Here is a 12,236-nt window from a genome sequence, read left to right as displayed (position 1 = left end):
CTGTCAACTAAGCATTTGATTGAACCCTGAACCCTTAACATTGGCGAATTGTCTCGTGCTTAATTACTGCAATATCACAACCACATATCTCTCCACAGTATGTTACCTCGATAACATTTTCGGAATATCCCATGCTCTACAATGGACGATCTACTGGGAGAAGACTGGCAGGCTCCGGCTAAGCCTACGAATAAGGCTCCTAACAACCCAGCAGCCTTCGCTTCCACTTACAGTAGCTACCGAGCCAGCCCAATGTTACAACCGTCTGCTTCTGGGTCAGCCTCGCCGCAGACCATCTCTCGACCATCGAGCACTGTCAATAACGCACCCAAGACGGGCGTAGACAGTTTTGGTAGTCTGCTAGGGAACAAAGCACAGAAACCAAGCAGTAGCACATTATCTATCCAGGACCGACAAAGGCAGCTAGTGGAGGAGAAGCGGCGGCAGCAGGAACAGCAGTCTCAACTATGGGATACTCTAGGAAGCGGCAGAGGGACACCGGAGGTGCGGGCCACGTCACCTGCCCCACCACATGCGCAGGAGGATGTTGATGATATCTTGGCTGCGTTCAATAAAGATGCGCCTGTCGATCGGGCGAGCCACATGTCACTGCCCGTCAGCTCGACCGCGACAAGTGGAAGGAATACTCCTGTAACAGTGCCGTATTCCCAATCATTTGCCAGCCACGAAGCTGGCTTCGAGGCCGACGACGACGACGACCCTTTTGGTCTGGCCGCAAAATCTGGTCGTGGTAACGGGCATACTATTGTCCCTGCTCAGCACGTGCCGGTCGATGACGATGACATTCTGGGCGACTTAGGTAAGCCAGCCGTCGAGCGGCCGCAAGAAAACAAAGCCTCCGAGCCACCACCTCGACGTCACGATCTGGGAGGCGATGGATTCAACGTATCCCACAAGTCAACGCCTGGAGACAGTGCGCTCGCTGAGCTGGTGGATATGGGGTTCTCAGCTGACGCAGCTACAATTGCATTGTCCGAGACCGGTGGCGACGTGCAAGACGCTGTTGGCTACCTTTTACAACAAGCGCATGAAGAGTCTAAGCAGAAGGCGCGATCTGAAGCGCAAGCCACGCGACAACGAAGTCCCGTCCATGGCGGAAGAAGTCCAATGCGAAGTTCACGAGGTGAGCATAGTGGAGGGCCAGCATATATGCGAGACGATGAGCGGTCGACTTCAGCTGCGCGGCGGCAAGACAGCAGATCTCCTGCAAATGGTGAGAAAGATGCTTCGCAGGTTGCGCAAGAACTTGGCAACAAGCTCTTCAAGGGCGCAAACTCGTTATGGAAAGCTAGTCAAAAGCAGATGGCGAAGACCATGTCAGACTTCCAGCAAGAACGCGATGCCAGCCAGCCAAAATGGATGCAGGAACCTAGCCCAGATACGAGTCGCGCCAGTAGTCAGCGTCGACAGCCGCCTCCGAAGCCTACTGCGAGGAAGCCTCCAGTCGATGTCACGGATGAGGCTGCAATGTTGGACACGCCACGAGAGCCTCAATTTCAGAAGCCTACCCGATCACAAGACATCGAAAGAGTCTCAGACCTTCCGCATAGAGGTCGTTCGCCTGTCGAAACTCTGCAACAGCGCTCACCACCTCAATCCAGGTTTGTGCAACAGCCTGTACCTCAGCAAGACAAGAGACCACCAACCAAGCTGAGGCGTGAAGAAGTGGAAGATCAGACCGGGCAAGCCTATGTTAGTCCCGCTAGGCGTAAGCGACCAACTCCACAGCCCACAGCACAGCCTCAGCGGGAGGTGGATCTGTTCAGCCCGGCACCAGTGCAAGCACCTGCGCCGACGCCGCCAGTAGTGGGAACAAGGCAGGCTCCATCTGTTGTGCGATCAGCACCGGCTATAAAACGTCCATCAGCACCGCCACGCGATCTACCTCCAGTATCGCCTTCTGCTCTTGCAATGTCAGCCAAGCATCGGAAAGCAGGTGGCGAGTCGTTCAAACGTGGAGACTACGCTGCTGCCCACGGGTCATACACCGCAGCTTTGACACCTCTACCTGCTACTCATCCGATCACGATTATAGTCTTGACCAATCGATCTTTGACTGGCTTGAAGACCGGTGAGGCAAAGACCGCAGTAGTTGATGCTGATCGTGCACTTGAGATCATTGGCTCAAGTCAAGGTGTTGGTGAGACCATCGATCTTGGTGGCGAAGGACTGAAGGACATGCGCGATTTCTACGGCAAAGCTGTTATGCGCAAGGCCGAAGCTCTCGAGCACATGGAGAAATGGACAGATGGTGCAGCGGCCTGGCGTCAGGCCATCGAGGCTGGCGTCGGAGGTGCTGTCAGCCTGAGAGGCCGTGACAGATGTGAGAAAGCTGCCAATCCGAAGGCTGCAGCGGCTACAACCAACGGCAGCGGAGCGAGACCTCCGGCCAAGAAAGCACCCCCTGCTCGGCCACTGGGCAATAGCTTGAACCGTCCTACCTTGACCTCACCATCTTCCGCCGCGGCAGTGACCAAGCTTCGCGATGCAAATGCCGCTGCTGAGAAAGCCGACGATGAGAAGTTTGCTCTTATTGACCAAGTCGATGCACGATTGACTGCATGGAAAGGCAGCAAAGCGGACAATCTCCGCGCTCTACTGCAAAGTCTCGACAATGTGCTATGGGAAGGGGCGGGATGGAAGAAGGTTGGTATGAGCGATCTAGTGATGCCGAACAAAGTCAAAATAGTGTATATGAAGGCGATTGGGAAGGTGCATCCTGATAAGGTGTGTTCCCCAAGCAAACACTCCGGATTTTACGTACTGACAGGGCTCTAGATACCGCAAGACGCCACTACCGAGCAGCGCATGGTCAGTGCCGCCGTATTCAGCACGTTGAACGAAGCCTGGGATAAGTTCAAGACAGACAATAAGCTCTGAGACCTTGCGAGGTGTATGTATGCAGCTGAGCAAACACTGTTGACCAATCCCTACCTTCCAGCAATCACATTTCAACTTAAGATGCCCTCTCACCAACAGCTCTGCGATCCTCCAGCTTGAATTAGGGTCAGGAGGCGGAGTTGTCCTCACCTCCTCATCCCGACAATTCACACAACTTCTTTCCTTTGTCAGCAGATTCATTCGTCTCTTTGTTTCTTCTTCCACCTCTATTCACCCTTTTGTTGCCAGGCAACAATGCATCCGGCTAACACTGCCCGGGAGCTAGAGCAGCCAACCAGCGTCGTCTCGATTCACGAAATTGTTGTCCTCAATTCACCATACCACAGCTATAATGCAAATGTTCACTCTGCACGTCCCGGGTCGACGTGATGCGGCTTGTTTGGCGCGTCAGACACGGAGGTGGGAGTGTCACTTGCAACCTATTAGAACCGTTTATATACGAAGGTCGAAGTCTTCTGGGAGACTTGATTCTACCGCCACGGACGAAACTTCGATCGACCACCTACACACGATCTACGACCCATACTCCATCATACAGCATACATCGCACCTAAAGCCCTTCTCTGCTGTTAACCTTTCAACCTTGTCAACAACCGATCCTCTGTCACTATCGGGCTCGATCACTCCCGCAATCAACCGAACATATCCAAGACAAACCTACAACCATGACCGTCACAACCATATCCTACGCTGCGTACGAGGCTGCTCAGTGGGAGGCGTTCCACTGGCGCGAGCAGAACCCATCCCGCGCCACGCAGACATACCCTCTTTACAGCCTCCTTCTACCAGGCGAACCATGCTTTGTGGACATCGAGTTCCAAAACTATCTCGTCGACGGCAGAGGTCCTCAGAAGCACCGCGTCGGTCGCATCGCCATCCTTAACACCAGGGGTGATGTCGTGCTCGATGCCTACGCTGTGTACAACAACGAGGACAACGTTAAGAAGTGCTTCGGCCCTATTTACTGGCAAGAGATGTTTGGCGTCACCAAGAGAGATCTGATCGTGGGTAACGGCGCCATCTGGGCTTCGAATGTGGAGAGGTGGGCCGCGAATATATTCAAAGATCGCATTGTCGTCATGCATGGGGGTAAGCACGACCGCTCCGCTTTCTATCTGACGCCAAACTTCTTTGATACCTCCACCATTGTCGACACCCAGAAACTCTATTATTACGAGCAGAGTAACGGCACCCCAGGGCTGAAGACCCTCGCGGCTAGGATCTTGGGCCGTGGGGTCTAGAAAGGCGCGCACACTCCAATCGAAGATGCTGACGCGACCCGTGAACTCTACCTCCTCAAGCATCCATACGATCGTGCCGCCGCTCAGGCTAAGCTCGACGCTGAGAAGGCTACGGATGCTCGCAAGGCGGCTCGTAGCCTCAAGAAGCCTACGGGCAGCCAGAAGAAGAAGGCTGCTAGAGCGAAGAAGATGGCAGGGACGGCGCAGGCTACGAAGGCTTGACATTAGTAAATGCTGGACGAGAGAATGTGGATAATAGGGGCTGAGAGATGATCATGCGAGCGACGTGCCCTTTGGTAGAATGACGGGTTGTGGTACCACGACTGCCATAAGGGATGGTACATGATGCTTGCTTTTGCTTGGGTTGTTCAGGGTGAGCGTAGCATGCTCGGGTTGTCACGCATTACGACCTTGTCATGACACTTGCTGCATGGCTCATATGGCGTTTGCTCGTTTATAGTTAGAACGACAGTTTTACAAAACAAAGATTGCAACACCACAGAAGTGCCTCGTTGATCTGAACACCAAGAAGCGAGTCTAGAGTGGCATCGTACCCCTAGTCTACATAGATCTAAGCACCAAGAGCCATATTCTATTCCGGTCGTGTTGATCAGCGCACATGTTCTTCTAGTCACTATGTGTTGTCTTGTAATCTTAATATCGCTTGCTTTGTGTGCCGCGCGAGTCCCGGTGCTGCGACATCACGAAGCCTGCTTAATGCCCGGGGTGTGATTTGTAAGATGATCAGCAATTCTTGATGCGGCATGGAAATTGACTGTTTTGCAGTGACATGTTCAGCTGATGGGAGCGTAAGGTCGCCGTATTGGACAGATCAAAGCTGTGGCGTGACGACGTCTACAGGAAGAATCGCTCGTCAGATAGTATGCTTTCCTTGTAGAATGACATGAGGTCATTCGTGAGGTTGATGAAGTCCACGAGATGGGGCATGATTGGTTGGTATATTGGGAGGAATTCGTCTTCTGGGTAAATGTTCTCCCGGAATACGAAGTGAGCGTACGGCGCCGCATACCCTGTCTTGAGCCTGAAGTACTGTGGAAACTCGACAGCTCCGGGAATGATGCGAAAGCACTCTGCGGGTCTGTTCTCTAACAGACAGCCATTGAAGAACTGTATAGTGGCCGTGAGCATCGTGGCCATAGCGAATCGCCCCAAGTGCGCTCTCATACTTGGTAGGAACTCTAGATGAGAACGGAGAATCGGATGAGAAGGTATTTTGTGCTGCAGGAGGTCCATGGCAAAATTGCCCAAATCCGTTGACATCTGCGATCCCAAGTCGTCGACCAGGAATAGAAACGTTGAGAAGATAGACATATCACGAAGGGCAGGACTTGTAAGAAAGCTGAAAGATCGGACCACGCCGTCACAAAAGTAGGGAACCCTTTTCATCGCATGGTCGATAGCGTCACGAGGCCATGGAACGCTCTCGAATTACTTGGCAACGGTTGACTGCGTCTCTCGTACAGGGTCATCAAGAGCAGCTGGCATGGAGAAGTCTGCTTCGTCAAGGAAGTCCTCCAAGATCTCCCGGATCGTGGTCTTGGAGTAGGGGTCAGTCTGTCGTGCCAGGACCAGTCTAGATTTCTGCACGGTGGGATGAGGGAGTTCTTGGGACTCGACGCAAAAAACATGATTTTGAATCGTGCCGGTGATTGGTCCTCTACTTTGTATGCGAGCCATGTCGTGGATCCCTTTGCAATAGCGGAGACGAGGTCTTGGTCTTGGTGATGGCCGCCAAGGTACATGTGTGACAAAGCTCAATTCCTCTCTTCTTACTCAATCAGCAGTGGCTGCTATATACCCGCCACTGATCAGACTCATTCCACGTCAGCACATTCACCGTAGTAAGACGTAGATTAGGCACCTGTGTTATATCGCGAGGCTTGCGATCAAGCACGAATCTGCGCTACAGATCTTTCTGAGCTCTAGTGCCACTCCCAGCAGGAGATACTTTGACTGCCTGAGGATAAGAGAATAACGAAGCCGCGTTGAATATTGATGCACCAGGATTGCACCGGACTATTATTTGACCATGTACGTGAACATATCAGCGTCTGCATAGTACAGTCAGCTTGCAAACCACGAGTGTATATGGAGACAAGCGGTGCATGGGCAAAACCTACAAAACAGCCGATCGGTAGCCGTATCTGAGTAGGCTGCATTGAATCCATGCGCCGGCATTATTACCACCTACTTGGTACTCTGCCTCAGCAGCCCACGAATGTCCTCCCAGTGCTTTGCCACAAATGCCTCGTTCGCTGCCCTATATAGCACGACGTTCTGGTCGCTGTCCACGAGCTTGTAGAGCTCACTCGTCTCGTCACTCAGCGCCGCAGGCAAGACGTACAACTCATGATTCGATTCTGTGACACCGACCCAGCGTCGGAAAGCCCGCACGATTTCGGTAGCATTCTTGCCTTCCTTGCCTGTCGCGGTCATGATCGCTTGCTTGAGCCAATCTTCAGCTTTCCCGTGAGCTATCTTCCGGCGCAGGACGCCAGCTCTAAGATCACGGGTCAGCTCAAAGTAAGGAAGCGATGTATTGATTGTGATTCACTCACTTCTTCTCATGCTCAGCGGCCTTGCCAAACTTCTCCAATGCCTCAAGCAGTAGCAATTGGCGCACGTCTGTCATCGACATGCCCTCATACATCTCACCACCACGTGGGACAGTATGTATGCCCTCCCGGAAAAAGTTCTTGTAAAGCTTGGGCTTGCCTTGATACTTGACCTCAACATTCTCAGCCTCGTCAGCTTTAGCGAAGACAATGGCTCCTCCGAGCAGTAGTCTGCAGGAGGATAGCCATGTATAGAGGTCCTGAAGGGTGTCGAATCCCAACTCATAGCGGTCAACAGGCATGTGCATGAAGCCCATGACTTCGGCAGGATCGCTGGAAAGCCAGATCATGCCACTCTTGTCTGCGATGTTGTGTAGATTCATCTTTTTGGCTTCATCGAGTTCCGGCAGCTGAAGCCACAGGCCATCACCATGAACCGAGCAGCCCACGTCACGGATGATACGACCCAGTATCATACCAACGCCGCCATAAGAGGCCAAAAAGCTGCGCCAAGCAAAGGCTACTAGCGGAACGACTTCCAAGTCGATTTGAGCGCAGGGTGGAGATGTACTTGTGGCATCGCTTCCACCGCCGCTCGTAGTGAGCTGCTTGGGCTCTGGTCGACGGCTGTCAGGCTTCGTGTATACTGCCAGCTCCGGACCGTTTGCCGAGCCGTCCTGGCGTGCTGCAAAAGAGCATACTGACGGGCCACTCTTCACTACAGCAGTGGCACCAACTGCATTAGCCAGGTCGATGAAGTTCACCTTCTCATCCGTAGCCAGTAAATAGTCGATATCGCCGTAGGATGTCTTCTCGGGCGCTTCTTTCAGGACCTCGACCAAGACAGCTTCACCAAGATGTGTTCGGATCTTGCTGAGGTAAAGATTCTTGAGCTGATCGTAGTGCACCTGGTCCAAAGGTTGAATGTTCAGGACGTAGCCTTCAGGGGCATGAGCGGCAGCAAAGGCTTTGCCTCCCATACTGTTCGCAGTCTAGCCGTGTTGTCTTGCTGGGATGTAGTGTTTCCGCATCGATGTGGTACAAGCGGAAACGATCGAGGATTTGCTTCAAACAGAAATTGAATGGGCCGTTTGCACCGGCATGACACACGCTCCAGGAGTCAGATGCTGCGGGAAACGCCAGCACCCTTTCACAGTGATCGACCTACCAAAGAGTGCATCGCTTCTGGATATGAGCAGCAAATTGTTTCGCGACGACGTGTGCTTGTGGCAGTTGTCTGGCGCATATTACGCGCCTTCGCCTCTTGGTCGTGCTTCATGATGCATGTGATCAGTCTTTGGTACACGCAGGATCTACGGCACCGGTACCAGCACTGGAGATATCCAAGTAATACTTGACTTAACGATGCTCGATGCTGATGATAACGTTGATAGCAAATAGATGTAGGCCTGGTGAGGGTGAGGTTCGCAACGCGCAGATCAGACCAGACGATCGCGTCAAGCACTGTCGAGGCACGTGCAGGCGTGATTTGTAGATCCGTACTTTTCCATGCATGCAGAGACGGAATGTATTTATTAGCTAATGAAGCTCGAACTGTCAACACTACGGAACCGAACAATGTGCTCCTTCAGGACTGGGCGAATGTGAATCGATTTCCTGCACCAGTGAGAGGAGTCAGGACCCAGACAGACTAGGAGAACAGGACCGCGAGAGTTCACGGCAGAATGAAGTTCGCGAAAGACCTGGACGACAATGCGGTGCCGGAGTGGAAAAGTCAATACCTTGACTACAAGCATGGAAAGAAGAAGCTCAAGGCTGTGACCAAGGCTATTCGGAATGTTGAGAAGCCAGAGGACAAGGAGAAAGTGGGACGCAAGAGTCCCTTTTCATCTCTGAGAGATGCGCCAGTACACAGTCTGTTCCAGCGCGAGCCCCGGATACCAGCTCCTCAGCCTGAGACTCGTGACAGCGACAGGAGCCACACACCGCTCTTCAAGACAAGGTCGAGAAGCGAAGCGCCGAGTCCTCAGGCTCGAAGGCGAGAGGAGGAGCAGGAGGATGGCAGTCATCAGGTCAAGACATTTCCCATGGACATCAACGAGCGTAGTCCTCTGCGCACGAAGAAGGATCAGGGACCGAAGTTGACTCGCTATGGTAGCATCATTGGTACTCCTCCAGACGCAGATACTCCTGTCATGGCTGCTTTGAGGCAAGCTCCTTCACTTACACTGCCCGATCCTGCCATTCCATCCCAGTCCGACCCTGATTACGATAGGCCTGTAAGTCCTGGATCTCCTGTAGCCGTCTCCAAGCCACCACCGTCCCAGCTCGCCCACACCGGAAATGCATACCAGGTTACCAAGCCCACGGATGGTCCACCATCGAGCGCACTGTCAACACGCCTACAGGCATTACGTACGCCAAAGCGTGCCAATTCCACACCCGACGGAGGCAACAGACCTTTCGTGAGGCGCATGTTCTCTATCGCACCGACCAACTCTGGCCCGAGTTCAGGGCGTGATGTGGCTCTGGAACAATACCGTGAAGTCGACTTCCGACAAGCAGAATTCTTCCTATTTCTGGACAAAGAGCTCGGCAAGATCGAGAAGTTCTACAAGCAGAAGGAAGACGAAGCAGAGGCAAGGTTGAAGGTGCTACGAGAACAACTGCATGTCATGCGCGACAGGAGGTTGGAAGAAATCTTAGCCATGGAGCAGAAGCACAAACACCCACCCCCAACAGCAACTACAGCTCCTCCTGTAACCGGCGACGGTGGCCACATCGATTGGGTGCCCACCCTGCAGGTACCTCCAAGTCGCACCGGTCTAGAGACAGCCACGGACGACCAAGCAGTAGCACGTCGTTCGCACCCCTTCAAAGCAAGCATAGAGGTGACTCGAGACGCCTTGGAGAAAGTGAAACCGGGCCACGTAGGCAAGACATCCCAAGCAATGAACCAGCTCAGTTCACCCGCACGCGCACTCGGCGTGGGTGCAGGACAGGAACATGATCCCAGCCAGGATTATACTCGTCGACCAACGACACATACCGTGCCATACCGAGTAGCGAAACGGAAGCTCAAGATCGCTTTAGGCGAATACTATCGAGGTCTGGAGCTTCTGAAATCGTATGCCCTGCTCAACCGGACGGCATTTCGGAAAATCAACAAGAAGTATGATAAGGCGGTTAATGCTCATCCGAATTTGCGGTATATGGCCGAGAAGGTCAACAAAGTAAGTACATATCTCATTATTCTATGTCAGTGCTTGGCTACTGCCATCCGCTACAATTACGTTTGGCAGTCGCTAGTCGATGGAGATGTGCTTTCCTTGCAGCCTCTCTCCATTCTATTGTCGTAATATACTACAGAACGGCACAGAAGACGACATTTCGACGGAAATTTGAGCTGATCAACCCTGACAGGCGCATTTTGTGATGAGTACGACTCCCGACGACCTCATATCACAAACAGAAGACCTCTACGCTCGATACTTTGAGCGAGGAAATCATAAAATTGCCGTCGGGAAGTTGAGAGCCAGAATAGCTAAAGCGGGCAACTACACAGGTCCCGTTTTCCGTACCGGCATCCTCCTCGCCTTGGGAGCGGTGTTCGGCATTCAAGGTATGTGAGATGCCCCCAGCACCTCAAGAAGATCCTCCATCTTGGGTATAGATCACTAATGATACATACGCACAGGCCTGGTCTACAGCGTTCTCCGCCTTAACGACAAATCACGTGCTATGGACACAGAGTTCCTCCAGCAAATTTATGCTGGCTGGTTCTTGATCCTGGCCTCAATCCTGGCATTCTGCTTCGATTGTGCGGTGTTTTCGAGGTTCAGGGTCAATTACCAGTTCATCTTTGAGCTGGACAATAGGCACATGCTGCACTGGGAGCAGCTGGCGGAGATCCCATCGTACGTGTTCCTATCGGATTGTATTCTCACCCGTCAAGGCCTCCTTCTCCATCTTATCGTATATGTTCCTGTCCCGGTTGAGAGCTGACAGTTCTCTAGCTATTTCTGGTTCCTGCTCGGCTTTTTCATGTGGTGTAACTTCGGTCCCTTCGGCACAGTGAGCAACATGTACGTCTACTGGCCAGTGATCCTCGTTGGTCTGTCGCTACTACTGCTTTACTGTCCACCGCCCTTCTTCTATCCTCACAGCCGAAGTTGGTTTATTAGTAGCAACTGGAGACTTCTACTAGCTGGTATCTTCCGAGTCGAATTTCGAGATTTCTTTTTGGGTGACATGTACTGCTCGCAGACATATGCCATGGGTGAGTGTCTCCACTGCGTGGATGGCCAGTTCGTGATGGGTCACCAGAGCATTTTGGAATCCGGATTGTGCGATGGCGGTGCTGACTATTCATAGGCAACATCGAGCTCTTCTTCTGCCTCTACGCGAAACACTGGACCAATGGAGGACAGTGTACATCCTCACATTCACCTCTACTAGGCTTCTTTCAGACTCTTCCCGGCATATGGCGATTGTTGCAGTGTGTAAGACGTTATTGGGACAGCAAGATGTGGACGCACGTGGCCAACGGAGTCAAATATTCCTTTACAATTCTCCAGTGAGTGATGAATCCCACAACACACTGGAGGGCCTTTGGCTAGCTCAAAATGACACGTTGAATTCGAGGACTAACAGCGACTAGATACGTCAGTCTCAGCCTCTGGCGCATCCACAGGGGTGATGGGTATATGGGCTTATTCATTACCATGGCGCTCATGAACAGCCTGTACTGTTCTTTCTGGGATCTGAACTACGACTGGTAAGCCTTGAGGCACTACATGTATATACATTATCTGATCGGACGCTAATGATGCTGCAGGTCTATGCCGCTTAATATCAACAGCAAGCCATATCCGTTCTTACGCAAAACATTGGCGTATCGCAAGCATGTTTGGTGGTACTATGCAGCTATGGCTGTGGATGTGCTCTTGCGATTCAATTGGATCTTTTATATCATTTTCCAGCATGACACCCAGCACTCGAGGTACGAAATGGCAGGCCGGGGCCCTCTCTGCAGGCTACATTCTCATCAAAGCGTTTGGTATACATGCTAATCTTGCTATAGCTTGGTAAGCTTTCTTGTCTCGTTCTCTGAAGTGATCAGGCGAAGCATTTGGGTCTTGTTTCGAATCGAGAACGAACACTGCACCAACATCGGACGATCTCGCGCTGCGCGCGACCCAGAATTGCCATTCGACCTGCCACCGTCGGAATCGACCAGCATACAACAGGCCGATGGACCGGCGGACGACACAAGAAGCTCGACGAGCGGACGAGACGACATCGAAACTGGCAATGCACCATCCCTTCGCCACAGACGGCCAGGAGTGGCTCCTCCATCGACTGAATCACCCGTGTATCGTGCTCTCCAACGAGCTGGGACGACATTCATATCAGCGCATGCTATGGATTATGAAAAGAAGCGTGTGGTGCAGCCAGTGGATGAGGTGGACGACGATGATGAGGACGAGAGTGAGGATGACTGAGCATATCTCGACAGTACCATTTGGTATATACA

At 52.4% G+C, this 12,236-nt stretch overlaps 6 protein-coding genes across 6 annotated transcripts; 4 read left to right on the top strand and 2 right to left on the bottom strand.

Moving 5' to 3' along the window:
- Positions 1–141: 141 nt before the first annotated feature.
- Positions 142–2,901, top strand: SWA2 (auxilin-like clathrin-binding protein required for normal clathrin function; the record flags this gene model as incomplete). The annotated part of the gene is made up of 2 exons (XM_064832809.1): positions 142–2,748; positions 2,800–2,901. 2 exons carry the CDS (start codon positions 142–144, stop codon positions 2,899–2,901), a joined length of 2,709 nt encoding a protein of 902 aa, XP_064699078.1.
- Positions 2,902–3,587: 686 nt separating this feature from the next.
- On the top strand, positions 3,588–4,385 carry LTS14_000094 (uncharacterized protein; the record flags this gene model as incomplete). Its single annotated transcript, XM_064832808.1, has 2 exons — positions 3,588–4,157; positions 4,224–4,385. 2 exons carry the CDS (start codon positions 3,588–3,590, stop codon positions 4,383–4,385), a joined length of 732 nt encoding a protein of 243 aa, XP_064699077.1.
- Positions 4,386–5,018: 633 nt separating this feature from the next.
- On the bottom strand, positions 5,019–5,312 carry LTS14_000093 (uncharacterized protein; the record flags this gene model as incomplete). The annotated part of the gene is made up of 1 exon (XM_064832807.1): positions 5,019–5,312. The coding sequence occupies one exon, from the start codon at positions 5,310–5,312 to the stop codon at positions 5,019–5,021; it is 294 nt and encodes a 97-aa protein (XP_064699076.1).
- Positions 5,313–6,371: 1,059 nt separating this feature from the next.
- LTS14_000092 (uncharacterized protein) lies at positions 6,372–7,719 on the bottom strand (the record flags this gene model as incomplete). Its single annotated transcript, XM_064832806.1, has 2 exons — positions 6,372–6,684; positions 6,743–7,719. 2 exons carry the CDS (start codon positions 7,717–7,719, stop codon positions 6,372–6,374), a joined length of 1,290 nt encoding a protein of 429 aa, XP_064699075.1.
- A 705-nt stretch (positions 7,720–8,424) lies between these two features.
- Positions 8,425–10,705, top strand: SYG1_2 (Xenotropic and polytropic retrovirus receptor 1; the record flags this gene model as incomplete). The annotated part of the gene is made up of 3 exons (XM_064832805.1): positions 8,425–9,933; positions 10,124–10,322; positions 10,398–10,705. The coding sequence occupies 3 exons, from the start codon at positions 8,425–8,427 to the stop codon at positions 10,703–10,705; spliced, it is 2,016 nt and encodes a 671-aa protein (XP_064699074.1).
- Positions 10,706–11,424: 719 nt separating this feature from the next.
- SYG1_1 (Xenotropic and polytropic retrovirus receptor 1) lies at positions 11,425–12,204 on the top strand (the record flags this gene model as incomplete). The annotated part of the gene is made up of 3 exons (XM_064832804.1): positions 11,425–11,477; positions 11,538–11,702; positions 11,784–12,204. 3 exons carry the CDS (start codon positions 11,425–11,427, stop codon positions 12,202–12,204), a joined length of 639 nt encoding a protein of 212 aa, XP_064699073.1.
- Between the last annotated feature and the right edge of the window lie 32 nt (positions 12,205–12,236).

The sequence above is a fragment of the Recurvomyces mirabilis genome (genome assembly GCF_035927965.1).
Source record: "Recurvomyces mirabilis strain CCFEE 5264 chromosome Unknown scaffold_1, whole genome shotgun sequence".
NCBI classification, from domain to species: domain Eukaryota; kingdom Fungi; phylum Ascomycota; class Dothideomycetes; order Mycosphaerellales; family Teratosphaeriaceae; genus Recurvomyces; species Recurvomyces mirabilis.
The sequence above is the reverse complement of the archived record's forward strand: the minus strand, read 5'-3'. Positions and strand labels throughout refer to the sequence as shown.